General features: G+C 35.3%; 1 protein-coding gene across 1 annotated transcript in view; it reads left to right on the top strand.

Moving 5' to 3' along the window:
* The window catches only part of LOC126967147 (aminopeptidase N-like), a 46178-nt gene extending 32600 nt beyond the window's left edge, over nucleotides 1-13578 (top strand). Inside the window, exons 5-14 of the mRNA XM_050811593.1 lie at nucleotides 696-879; nucleotides 2121-2277; nucleotides 2805-3064; nucleotides 3945-4143; nucleotides 5298-5578; nucleotides 9109-9308; nucleotides 10348-10515; nucleotides 10800-10943; nucleotides 11811-11889; nucleotides 13339-13578. Coding sequence (XP_050667550.1) covers nucleotides 696-879; nucleotides 2121-2277; nucleotides 2805-3064; nucleotides 3945-4143; nucleotides 5298-5578; nucleotides 9109-9308; nucleotides 10348-10515; nucleotides 10800-10943; nucleotides 11811-11889; nucleotides 13339-13491 — 1825 coding nt within the window. The 3' untranslated portion in view covers nucleotides 13492-13578. The remainder of the gene's footprint in view (nucleotides 1-695; nucleotides 880-2120; nucleotides 2278-2804; nucleotides 3065-3944; nucleotides 4144-5297; nucleotides 5579-9108; nucleotides 9309-10347; nucleotides 10516-10799; nucleotides 10944-11810; nucleotides 11890-13338) is intronic.
* Nucleotides 13579-14720: the final 1142 nt, after the last annotated feature.

Raw genomic sequence — 14720 nt, 5'->3', positions numbered from 1 at the left:
TGAATTATTTTACAAATCCAACTACCCATAGATTAAGGATTGGTATCCGCTGCGCTCCAACTAGGTACCGCACTACCTAAGAACAATAGCTTTTTTATTACGGCAACTATTAAATGCTTGTGTGCGTGACACTCAATGGCATCTTTATAATTTCGTAACTTAGGCTTCGTGTTATTTTTCATTGAAATTAATTAAATACAAAATACGTATAATATTATGTGTATGCAGTGTCTTTCTTATTTCTTGTAGTATTCTTTTTACATAGTTTTACTACGCAACCCGGCATTTTAGTTTTTATTATAAGCAAAGTTTAAAAGAACATGTGGCACGTCAACGTCACACATTGTTCGAGACTGGCTCGAGTACGCTCACTTGGGCGTAGTATTAGGCGGCGGTGATCACTTAACAACAGGTGACCCGTACGCTCGTTTGTCCTCCTATTCCATAAAAAAAAATATAATATGTACCATTTCTTAATGTTAATTCTGTAAAGTGTAGTATAATCATTTAGTGATTTTTACTGTATTTATATTACGTATAACGATAGTTAGGTTTGAATAAGAGGGTAGGTCGATATAATATGTATTGGCCAATAACTACTAATTACTGGTTTCCGTAACATATCGGAAAAGTTAAAATTGCTAGAAATATTTTGTTGATAACAGTCTTGAGATTTACTTTAAATATTGTTTCAGAGAGATAGCAATGTTGTACGAGCAAGGATTGTCACCGACCACAGCTAAGGCCAGGGTAGCGTCGGTAGTAGCGCACGAGATAGCCCACCAGTGGTTCGGTAACCTGGTGACACCAGCCTGGTGGTCAGACATATGGCTGAACGAAGGCTTTGCCAGCTACGTGGAGTACGTCGCTGTTGATGCGGTAGGATATGCGATAATATATTGCCACTATACACATGTTTTTCTTATATTAGAGGGGCCAAATGGGCAAGAGGCTCACGGGATGGGGATCTCATGGACATATATACTTTGCACCATAGACTAATAAAACACACAAAATCCACCTTCGCACGACACGCCACAAGTTAGGATATCATCCCCACCATCTGGATATGTGGCGGTCTTCCACAGTGCGGTTTTCAAGGAGCTTTCTTCCTCGTACTACGAAGCTGTGGAATGTGCTTCCTTGTGCGGTGTTTCCGGGACGATACGACATGGGTACCTTCAAAAAAAGTGCGTACACCTTCCTTAAAGGCCGGCAACGCTCTTGTGATTCATCTGGTGTTGCAAGAGATTGTGGGCGGCGGTGATCATTTAACACTAGGTGACCCGTACGCTCGTTTGTACTCCTATTGCATAAAAAAAAAAACAGAACAGACGGATACTTGACTCTAGAAAGTGAGTGAAAAACGTCAATTATACTAATAAATGTGTTATTAATTTATCTTTTAGGACATTAAATTATTTATTATAACAATTATATAAAAGAGGAAATATAATGAACTCGCGTATAAATTAAACGCCTGACGTACTCATAAATTTTCTTTTGCCTCAGATGGATTGGTTAAGAATTGAGACATTTTTTTATTACAATTCAGACATTCAGCTGGTGGTAATTGATACGCCCTGCCCATTACAATGCAATGCTGCTCAGGATTCTTGAAAACCCCAATAACTCTGAGCGGCACTACAACTGCGCTTGTCACCTTTAGACATAAAATGTTTAGTCTCATTGGCCTAGTAATTTCTCTAGCTACGGCGCCCTTCAGACCGAAATATAGCAATGTTTACACATTACTGCTTCACGGCAGAAATAGGTACCGTTGTGTTACCCATAATCTAGCCGGCATCCTGTGGAAAGGAGCCTCCCAATGGACTAACACTGTCTTGTTTAATAGTTTCAGTTTTGTATTTCAAATCTGTTCAAATTTCAATGTATACTTTAATAAAGGATAAATGATAAATATTGAAACACGGGTTAGGACAGTCTTATTATATATGTCTGTACTTCAAAAGTGTTTTGGTTATTTTATTATATATTTTTTTGAACTATTTTTAATTTTCTTAAAAATATTTGCAATCATTTTCTAGCTGAGGACTGTAAAACCATCTTGCAATGTATTTTACTACATTGCACATAATAAATTCCTCTCACTCTTTTAGATTGAAAAAACTTGGAAGTTAATGGAAGTATTTGTGCTGAACGAAGTACAAAGTGTATTCAAATTAGACGCTTTAACATCATCGCATCAGATATCAGTTGAAGTAGGAAACCCAGAAGAGATTGGAGCTATATTTGATAAGATCTCTTACGGAAAAGGTAAGTTTATATCTACATCTAGATTCATTGATAACTGTATAGTGGTTATTGCAACTTTATATTCTTTACTTGTAACAAACACGGTAACGAAAACTATTCCCAGACCATATTATTATTATTTTACACAAATTCAAATATTTTTATTCAAAAAAGGATCCAAAATCACTTATTGAACGTCAAGAACTACCACCCATTCAAAATAGACTGCCTCAGACTTCAGAAGAACGCAAGAAACTCAGCGGGCTTTTTTTAAATAAAAATATGGATTACGATGTGATATCGTACAATAAACATTTATAATTAAAGAGCCTGAGGGTGTTCGCTTAATTCCCAGTCTGTGGTATCATTAAGAAAATCGTTTATGTTAGTAACCTTTCCCACAGAAACGTTTCTTAACAATTCTTTTAAAAATTCGTAACACATTTGTTTTGTACATTACAATCACTGATTGTAACGCATTCTACAAATTATCAAAGATTGAATGCTGCAATAATGAAAAATCTACTTTTCCTTATAAACCCTTTCAGGTTCCGCGATTCTTCGTATGATGAATCATTTTCTAACTGATGACGTCTTCAATGCGGGTATCACCGATTATTTGAACGCTAAAAAGTATGGTGATGCTGAACAGAAGGACTTATGGAGTGCCCTGACGAATGTTGCGAGAGAGAAAGGTGCTTTTGATGCTGACGTGGCTGTTGTAATGGACTCTTGGACGTTGCAAACTGGATTCCCTGTTGTGACCATTAATAGGAACTACAAAACTGGGGAGATTACTTTAAGACAGGTATATTGCAATGTTGCAATACTATAGAGTATAGATAATTGTTAAAATGAATCTGCAGCAATCGAGGAAGAAGGCAAAAAGGCTTTTATTTTCTCAAAATTGATTCCTTTAGAATTCTTTTTGATGTCATTTCTAATATACTAGATACTACTACCGCTTCGGAAACAAATGGCACTCTGAGAGAGAAGAAGCGGCGAAAGAAAGTCTCCCAGCATTCTTTTTTTGCGCTCTTTTTAATGTCTGGTATTACAAGCCACCGGCCGTTTTAAAACTCGAGGAAATCATAGGTTGGAAGTTGCGATATAAGCAATTTGTGCTAAACTCATCCTTTGCTTGCATGGGTATATGCATTACTTTAAACTTTCGCCAATCATTATAGATATAGGTTCTGATTTATTTATGTGATGTAAGGTATATTAGAGATCATTTATCAAATGGTGATTATAATACACTGACTTCTTTGAGCTTGGTGCTGCCTTTTCTGTCCGAACTGTATATCTGGCATTGAGAATATAAGTAATCTTTTTCATTGTCTTATAAGAGTCTAATTCATGAAGCTCCTTGTGGCAGACTACAAATTTACTAGTTTGTTTTAAAGAGGTTGGTTAGAACACACCTACACCCTGAAAAAAAAATCTTAAAAAAGTCTTAACCGTAAAACTACTGTGACGCTTCTGTAGGGCTTAAACCCCAAGCAACTAAAGTTTGGATGTCAAATGAAGAGCATCGAAGAGGACTAAGTATCTTTGAGGTTCCTGAGTCGTCTTTTTAGATTACCAATAATAATTAAAAATAGACAATCCCATTTTAATCACCCCGGAGTTCGTGATGGGAAGTTTTCGTGACTTCTAAAATAATTTACGAACAATTTATAATTTAGGAGAGGTTTGTCCTGATAAATAACACTGAAGACCAACAAAACCCAGTCTGGTGGATTCCAGTGTCATATACGACCGCTTCGGAAAAGGACTTTGAATCGACGAAGCCTAAGCTATGGCTTAGAGGGGAGCGGTCTGTTGTTGTTTCTAATATGTCTATCAGCAATGAAGAATGGATTATAGCTAATATACAACAGACAGGTAAGTGTTTCAAATATTTTCTTATATCTCATTGCTTACAACCGAAATATTTTGAAATATGATAAATATTATCCGGCAGAGGTGATATAATTTCCTAAGTTTAACAATGATTTTGAGATTAGATATTTTAATGAAGGAGAACATAATATGGGCGTGGGATTCAACCTGTGGGAGGCTACGTTGCACAGGATGCCAGCTAGATTATGGGTACCACAGCAGTGACTATTTCTGCCGTGATGCAGTAATGTGTAAACATTACTGTGTTTCGGTCTGAAGGGCGCCGTAGCTAGTGAAATTACTGGGAAAATGAGACTTAACATGTTATGTCTCAAGGTGACGAGCGCAATTGTAGTGCCGCTCAGAATTTTTAGGTTTTTCAAGAATCCTGAGCGGCACCGCACTGTTATGGGCATGGCGTATCAATTACCATCAGCTGAACGTCATGCTCGTCTCGTCCCTTATTTTCATAAATACAAACCAACACAGGAATCACAGGAGTATTGCAGGCCTTTTAGGTAGATGTAGGTACAGGATTCATTGTGGAGGGTTTCCATATAGCATCGTCCTGGATAGACCGAACCAGGAAGTTCATTTCAAAGTTGTGCAAACCTCTATATACACCAGACATCCACATGGTGAAGTTCTAATTGTATTGCATGTAATGAATGAATGGGATCTGGTCAAACAACTAGAGATTTTAAGACCCGTTATAATAATAATAATAATATTCTCAATATTCTCACTTACACAAATTATCTTGCCCCAAACTAGGCATAGCCTGTACTATGCGTACAAGAAAATTATATATTTAATACGATATACTTACTTAGATATACATAAATTCCATTAAACATCCATAAATGTTTGCACCTACCAGGATTAGAACCCGGAACCTCAAGCTCAGTGGGGCAGGTACACTAACCACTGGGCTATAGGTGTCGTCAATTATACATACTAGGCGAGGTATTCAGGGGATCGTTCTCGCTGAGCTGTATGCAAGCCAAAAATATAACGAATAATTTTTTAAATATCTTTTACCACTTACTTCGATAAAGAACATCAAAATAATATTTTGGTAATATTTATATGAATTTGTTTAATTTTATTTATTATATTATTAAATCGAGCAAAGTATAAGCACTGATTATTTTTAGGATTCTATCGAATAAATTACGACAAAAGTAACTGGGGCATGCTTGTTAAAGTGCTCAACGATCCGAATCGGTTCGAAGATATTCATCCGATAAATCGAGCACAAATTGTTGACGATGCAATGAATTTGGCACTATCCGGGCGAATAGACTACCGGTTAGCACTAGATATAACCAGTTATTTGAGCCACGAAAGGAGCTATGTGCCTTGGAAGGCTGGACTTGTTGCTCTTGGATATATAGATACTATGTTGTCTAAGGGCGCTTATTATTTGGAATATAAGGTTAGTATTTCACAAAAATTATAGATACATAGTCCATGAAATTATTGACTATTTTTAACGATTTTTTCTGGCTGCTTTATTAAGAAACCATAGACGTTAATCATAGACTAATAAAATGGATATAGTTACACAAACTTACCTGGCCCGGTGGCCAAAAGAGGTACTAACGACGCCATTTTGAAATGAATTAATCGGAAATGAAATTGAGTTAGATAATCGGTTAAGTACTTTTCAAGATTTGGTTCAAAATGGTTTTTGTTACATGCTAACCCACTTTATTACAAAATTTATTTTTACCAGCGACATCAAATGCGATGACAGCGACGCTCTCACCTGGCCAGATAAGTTTGTACGGCTATATTTGACTTGAATGTGAGGCAAGTAATAAAGACCAAAGAGGATGTAAATACGACGTAATAAGAGGCTGCCTCAGTCGAAATTGAAATTTAGTTTAGTGTGAAACGTGCAGTGATTTGACATAAATGTTAGTAATTACAATAATATGGCGACGAAGTATAATCCGGCAAAGTTTAAAAGCAACTGTTGCTTTAAACGTGGTGGATTTCGGCTATCTTTGTTTTTTACAAGATTATAGCCATCATCTGTCAATCTATCAATGACTCATTTCATGCAATCGCTTTTTTCTTAGAAATTTTCGCTAAGCTGATAAGGAGCCTAATCAGTCATAGGAAGCCAACTTATTGACGACAAAAATGCTTTATAAATGTATATTTAAATATTGTATCAATAAATTCAACTCAAGTAATAAATAATGGGGAATCAAGCCGATTCCCTAAAAAACGATAAGAATCAGAAACTAGTATTTTATTAGTCAATAACGTTTGATTTCAACACAAATAATACTTGAAAACAATATTTTATGAACGATGCGGGACTCAAACACATGACCTTTGGCGTTCCGTGCCAGTGACCTGCCAACCGAATGAGTGACGAATCGTTATAATTATATTAGAATTAATCGAGAGTGAGTAACTTAACATTTGCGTTGGGCTGTGTTAGCATAATCTCACTTGTCAACAGTCAAGACCAAACAAGTTCGGCAAATTTTTACTTAAGTTCTTTATGTAATTTACAAGTGGGAGGCTCCCTTGCACAGGATGCCGGCTAGATTATGGGTACCACAACAGCGCCTGTTTCTGCCGTGAAGCAATAATGTGTAAACATTATTGTGTTTTTTATATAGCTAGTGAAAATACTGGAGAAATGAGACTTAACAATTCATGTCTCAAGGTGACGAGCGTAATTGTAGAGCCGCTCAGAATATTTGGGGTGTTTCTAGAACCCTGAGCGGCACTGCATTGTAATGGGCAGGGCTTATCAACTACCATCATCTGAACGTCTCGTGCCTTATTTTCATATAAAAAAGTAAACTCTGAGCAAAGTCTAAGTACGATCTCAGCCTGAGGCTTTTAATATTTGATTTATTATTATTTTGTCTCTTTTATTCCATGTATTTATAATAAAATATTAATGAGTCATCAAGAAGTTTAGATGTAAGCTAATAGATGGCGCTACTTGTATTGAAAGTTAAACCAACCTATCTTGATCTGAATAATAATTATAAATTAACACTATTATAATATGATTACTCAATAATCATGATAAAATAATTTTCATCATTGCCTACTAATCTCAGATGGCTGGTAACGATTACATTTCAGTCGTATTACGAGACAGTCAAGTAATTTTAATTCGATTTCTTAAATCGATGAATTAAAGTTCAAATTGCAGTAAATATTATTTTATATCGATTAATATAAGTTACCTTGATATGCCTTACCTTAGATGCGCTATCTAGTATGACGTCTGGGTTCTCTTATCTACAATAATAATTGTAATTCAAATATTATTTTATCTATAGGATAAACTATTATATTATGTGCGTAATGATGCGTATAAAAAATTATTATTTATTTCTAATATTCTTTGGCACGTGACTGGAATTGATATCACTACATAGTATAAAACAAAGTCCTCCGCCGCGTCTGTCTGTCTGTCTGTCTGTCTGTCTGTACGTGATAAACTCAAAAACTAGTGCACCATATTCATGTTGTTTTCACCATGGATAAAATGGTTCTCGAGGAAGGTTCTAGTATATATCTTGTTAAGTGTTTGTATACATTAACGATATTTGTTGGAGGTGTTAAATAAAAGCGTTCTGGGAGCTTTCAATAAAAACGCTGTCTAAAGCCTTTCAGATATAAGAAAATAATGTATAGTGGAATTGTGTGTCTTATATAGGTCTACAGAAAAGTCTACGATGGCATATGAATATCTCTTATGGATAACATACTATATCCATTTTAATACTATACAAATTGTCAATTATAAAGCGGTAATGTAAAAAAGCTATAGACAAGTACGCTATTAGTCCTTATCATTTTATTACTACATAATATAAAATCATTCAGAAATACGTTTTTGTTTCATTTTTAATTCATTACGTTTGATTACACATTTCCGATGGTTTTAGACTACATTATTCCCGAATGCTTACATCATCTTCTTTCTATTGAGTAATTGATAAGTTTTTAAGAGCCATTCTTGTTCCATGTGAAGCATAACTAGTACTTTTACTGCAGTTATATTTCACCATATCGTATTAAATAAATAACATCTAAGGTAAATCTTTCTTTTACAGATTGTTGAATATAAGGAAACGGTTGAGTATTTTAAAAGTTCTAAACGATAGTACCAACTACCTATAGTACCACCCTGTGATTATCACTAATTACTAATTCAAATTCAAATATTTTTATTCAAAATAGGATTTAAAATCACTTATTGAACGTCAAAAACTACTACCCTTTCGAAGTAGTTTGCGTCATAGGAAGAATCAGACCTGTCTGACGAACGTTCTAAAAGAAGAACGTTCCCAGCGGGCTTTTTTTCAATTTCATAAGAATATAATATGTAATAACCTGATTAATGTGCTTAACATATAGAATATTAATAAGAATATATTGAAATGCAACAGTTAAAATGTCTATTTCTTTAAATTTATCTCTAAATTATTCTCAAGGACTTAGCTTATAAATAGTTTTAATATCGGCTGACGGCAGCACTACTCCTAAACAATATACCATAGGACATAAATCCTACTCTGAAAAAACCTTAAGTAAAGTAGTCACGCCGTATATATGTCAGTTAATTTTCAAATCTTTATAGCCGCGTATGCTGCAGAAGTAAGTCTATTGGCCAATCGTTCAATATATCCCCCATTGTTATTTGAAATCAAGAGTAATGCCTTGTTGTATTATTTGATGAATGAAAACATTCATCAAACAATACTTTGAAATGAAATGAAATTTTATTTGCAAGAAACATAGTACTTAAGATGTTACATAACATTATTGATAATCCAATATGTTTCGTCAATTGACATGCAAAATAAAAAAAAGGAATATCTGATTGGTCCTATGTCAAATGAATATCAATTTTATAAGAATATACATATTAAATCAACAGAATATAGTCACATTCATACTTAGAAAGTTCTTTCATCACAGCGTTACGTTCTTCGTCTCTTGAGCGGTGCTGTCAAGGATGTAGGCTGGGAAGTATCGTCCAATGAGAGCGTGGTACGAGCTCAGCATCGCGTCGACATGTTGTCCACAGCATGTCACCTGCAGCAAGTGAATTGTTTGGAGCATGCCGTCGTTATGTACACCAACTGGATGCTAGAACCTAATCCAGATTCCGCAAATGAGTGAGTTGACAATTAATTTTTAAATATTGTTTTTCTACCCCTCAACTTTTATCTGTCATTTATGCAACTACCATCACTTGTACAAGTACAAACTTTATTGTGTCTTTGAAAAATTCTATACTCTATGGCCTACAAAAAGCATTGTTTAATTGTACTTTAATGTCGTCAAAAAAGCCTAGTTTTTTGGTGCCACAGAAAACTTAATCTAAGTTAGTTATGGTAGGTTCATAGAAATATTAGGTAGCACGTAGTAATTCATAATATTTCCATATTTTAATCATTAGAGTAGACATTTTAATGATAATTTTTTATGATTTTTTTTTTAATGAAATCGGCCAAGATGCTGGAAGATATATTCAGTAATTTTCACATTTTCCCGCGTTGGCTGTATGTGTACCTTTGCCATTCCTTAAAGTAAAATAAAACCACTCACCAGAAATAAGTTTGTATAAAATACATTTCCCTCCCATTTAAGCGGTAACTCGAAAACTTGTACTTTTCTAAAATAACCTAGTCGTAGAAAAGTTATTATAAACGACAAGTTGTATAACTAAGTCAAAAAAAAACTCGTAGCATCATCAATTGTGGTGTTCGCTTGTGGCTCACATCGCAACTTTTTTTTTCGCAGTTTTTTTGCACACCACTCACGTTTTTCGACCCTTCTTATACTACGATTGCATTAAATATATTGCCCGCGTGTTGAGATAGGGTCTTGCCGCCTTTTTATTACTTCATAGAGGTCCAGATACTTAAAAAATCAATCAAAACTACCGTGTGCAAATTGAGGACTGCCTGTATATTATATAAATATATAAATAATAATGTCACGCAGTCGTTAAAATGAATAATGACTATACAAAATATGGCGTTATAAATAAAGTGCTAATGGTGCAACAGGTTTCTCAACCGTTTTCTTGACTGGAGGAAAATACACATATACACGACATGACGTGAAGCCACTCTAAAAAACTTTATTTTGTGAACGTTTTGTAAGACATAATAAGGCAACAAATATTTTATGTTAAATTATATTTAATAGAATTCACCCGGACATCAGAAGTACCGTGTACTGTGTCGGAGTGCAGGCTGGTGGCGCTCGTGAGTGGAACTTTGCGTGGGATCGCTTCCTGCAAGCGAGCGCTCCTTCAGAAAGAGAACTTCTGTTGTCAGTGCTGGGATGTACCAGGGCACCATACCTTTTGTACAGGTATATTTCTAAGATGCAGTTTTGTTTTTGTTAAAGCCGAGCAATGTGCTCTCTTGATGGTGGAGGATTGCCTTCTACATTGGTTGGATAACCAATAACGCGCTAACGGCTTTCCTCTGAGCTGGCCAAATTTTAAATTTTCAATTACTGGCTTAGGCTTATTATTTAGAGGCTTAGTAGCCTGTAAATCTGAAATTTCTTTGTAACTGAATTTTCCATTTAAGTTGTAATGCTCGTAATACAAGTGTGTATCGTTTGACTACTAATCCTTGCTTTTAACTCAGGTATTTAGATCTGTCGCTTCGCAATGACAGTGGGATTCGTAAACAAGACACAGTGAGGGTGTTTTCAGCCGTCGCGAGTTCTTCTATTGGGGAACCTATTGCTTTCAGCTTTGTGAGAGCAAATTGGCAGAAGCTTAAGGAATAGTAAGTTTGGATATTTTTCATAGAGTAATTATTATATAAACAAATGAAACTGCTGCTATTATAAGGAGACGAATATTCCAAACCTTAAGAGATATATTACGGGTAGTTTAGTAGTACTGGGGCAGTAAGTTTGTCAAATGGCCATCACGCACCGGAAGACGCAGACGATCTGGTCAAGATCGCCGAAATACGTTGGATGAGGGCAGCGCTGGACCGATTGTCGTGGAAATCTTTGGGGTAGGCATTTGTCCAGCAGTTGACGTCTTCCGGCTGATGATGATAGAAGTACTAGATGTCAATTTACTCGTGAAGTGATCCTTACTAGGCTCTTTTGAATTAATCGTCTGTATTAAGTTATAAATCAGCTTTCAGTCAATTGAATTAACAAATTCATACATAGTAAAAAGTTGCCAAAATAAGAAACATGTTTTATGGAAATTCTTTACAATTTGATATGTTTTTAAAGTGATAAGGGCGCTTCTAGGATTAATACACAAATAAAATTTGAAAAACAAAATTTATGTCGCTCTTGTAAATTACAAATTGTTTGATTTACAAGAGCGACATCTTAAGTCAATTTCCTAATATGCAAATATTGGGGTTGAGCAGGTTATCAACTGTAAAGTAGATCCTGTAGATGAAGCCACAACCTGATAGTTGAACAAACCATACAAGATTTTATGACGATACGTCACTCGAATGGTTAGCTCAATTGGTTAGAGCACTGGCATGGAACGCCAGGGGTCGTGGGTTCGAGTCCCTCATCAAAAATAAAATTTTGTTTTTCAAATTTTATTTGTGGACATTCTTTATTTTTTTAACTGGTTCCTTGTAATAATTTTAACCGAATCGTTCTGCATTTTACAGCGTGGGATCTGTTTCAACACTTAATTCAATATTAAAAGTTGTAACCAGGAGATTAAACCAACCACACGAATATGATGAGGTAAGTGCACAAATCAGTGAAGGCCAATCTGAAATTTTAAACTTTACACAACCAACCATAACAAAATTAAATTAAAAACTTTTAAGGGATTAAAAATTGTCTAATTGTCACTGCTTTTTACACGCTTTTTATTAGTTTTTTGATCCACTTTAAGATTTCGTTCAATCTTCGTAGACTTATCAAGGACCGATGACAATACATTAATTTGATAAAATAATTTCATTTTTCAATTTGAAAAATAAGATTTATGTTATTTCCATCCATCGTCGTTAAGGCAGAAATAGATATTAATTTTAAATTTCAACCATAAACATTCAACCAAAGCGTGTTTTTTAGTTTATTTAAACTATTTTTATAACATTATGTTTTTGCGTAACAGCTACATTATTTTTATTTTTTATTTATCCCAAATCTACACACACCAAAAACGAAGAGGATATTGTCAGTCAATTATGCCAAAACTTATCTGCTTAGCAAACACCATCTCCAAGGCAATAATACGCGCTGAACTTCACAATAATAAGTATGACAAATACTAAATCGACTCCTGTTAACCTCACTATCTTCTGAAAATGTGAGCCTTCAAAGGCCCCGAAACGTTAGGTTAAATAATATTTATTTAAGCGACTATTGTGTAAAAGGGGTATTAAAACACGAAGCATAGCCGAGTGTGATAATAGTATCACATGAGTGTTTTTATACCTAATTATCAACAGTTGCATACAAGACTTTATCAACGCCCATAATATGAATCTCCTCTATAAAAGATTCTGAAAAAGTTAGCTTACTGGTAACATTAAGCCAGTCCTAGTAACCATAATCAAAGGAGTTTTATTATGAAAACGGATGATATAATGTTGTACTGAATTTCATTACAACACTCGTTTGGATGATGTAATGGTAATTAGGACATTGGGTGTCTTAATGTTGGCAATAAGCTAACTGTTTGTCTACTTTAAGGGTAATTGTATACACTTTAATGATAAAGTCCCAACCACTGTTCAGGAATTATCAATAATTTAAATGTTTTATTAAAAATGGCTATTCCGTAAATCTTACTACCCCACAGCTGAATATCTAAGTGATCCCAACAGCTTGGGATTAGATTATGATTATTTTATAGCAATAGCAATGACAGTACAATATTGTATATTTTTATTAAAAAGAGCGCAAAATAAGAATGTTGGGAGATTTTCTTGTGCAGCTTCTTCTCTCTCAGAGCGCCATTTGTTTCCGAAGCGGTGGTAGTGTTAGAAATGACATAAAAAAAAATTCTAAAGAAACCAATTTTGAGAAAATAATTGCCCTTTTTGCCGTTATAACATAATATGTTATCTCTCGGACGCTGTGTATGTCTGTCCTGCGCTAGTTAATATAAGTCTTATTGTTCTACTTCAATTTTATTTATGGGTATAGATGTATTCATCTAAGGACTTTTAACGTTTTCAGCTGAAACGGTTCGTGTCAGAGTACGCCAGTGATTTAGGTCGACCAGTCCAGCAAATTCTCGAGCGGACAGAGGCCAACGTACAATGGATGGAGAGGAACTATAAAACGATAGTCGACTGGCTGCTCGCAGCTGACAAGTCGACAGATGCGTGATGATAGATTAAATTAATTAATTAGTCTAAATTATTCGTATTTTTTATAAGTGTTCTTTATGATTAAGATTAAATAATTAATGCTTAAGTCTTTTTGTTTCTTTGCAAGGGATATTTTTGATTTTATAGTACAAACTGTCTTTCTATTACTTCAAACGTTTTAAAAGCATCTTATATTGTTCGCGTTCAACCTATTTCAGTACTACGGCCATTTATTATTCTCTTTAGTACTCCTTTTAACAATTAAAAACCATTAAAATAGAAAACAACGTGTGAGCCACGTGTGTAATTCATCCAATAATAGTGATGCAAACGGTACTGATGTTTTGAAGTGTCTGCACGAGCTTCATGTCACTAAAGCCGGGTCTCTAGCGAACATGTGTTCGCTAGAGACCCGGCGGAACATGTTACAGATAAAATGTTTTGTGTATGTACACAAAACATTTTATCTGTAACATGTTTCTCTACTCGTGACTTGTGTAAACAAAACTTAGTTTATGTAGCAAATAAAATGAGTTCGGACTAGGAATATATTGTTTAAACTTTAGTAATTTTATATTTGATAACAAAATGAAAAAAACGTCGCTTTCTAGTGAGATCCGTCGATCTACAGTGGCGAAATTTTAACTTTTACAAATAATTAAAAATAAAATATCGGTTTGTCCGTATTTATAGTTGACATAGAATAAGAAAACATTAACTCTGACGAGAACTGGGAACTTTAAATTGTTGACGAGTATCTTGGACAAATAATCCAGTTGGGCAGGTCCAAATTCGGGAAAGAGGTCACTCGTCAAATCCAACTCGGATGGGCAGCGTTCGGGAAGCTCCGTAAAATCTTCTCGTCCAAAATACCACAGTGTCTGAAGTCGAAGGTTTTTAACCAGTGTGTGTTGCCAGTGATGGCATACGGAACGCAGATGGTTGCTAACTTGGGCCTTAAGAGGAAGCTCATTTCTTCTCAGCGGGCAAGGAAGAGGGGTATGCTTGGAGTTCCCCGACCAGATCGATGGAGAGGAGAACCAAAGTTACCGACATAGCCCAAATAATGGCGAAACTGAAGTGGCAGTGGGCAGGGCACATAGCTTGACGGACAGATGGCCATTGGGGCAGAATCCTTGAATGGTGACCACGTACCGGAAGGCGTAGTGTTGGTAGGCCCCTCACAAGATGAACCGACGATCTGGTCAAGATCGCCGGAGTAGGTTGGATGAGTGCAGCGCTCGTCAT

This window comes from Leptidea sinapis, chromosome 12, assembly GCF_905404315.1.
Source record: "Leptidea sinapis chromosome 12, ilLepSina1.1, whole genome shotgun sequence".
NCBI lineage: Eukaryota > Metazoa > Arthropoda > Insecta > Lepidoptera > Pieridae > Leptidea > Leptidea sinapis.
Note: the sequence above shows the minus strand (reverse complement) of the source record. Positions and strands in the feature narration are given on the sequence as shown.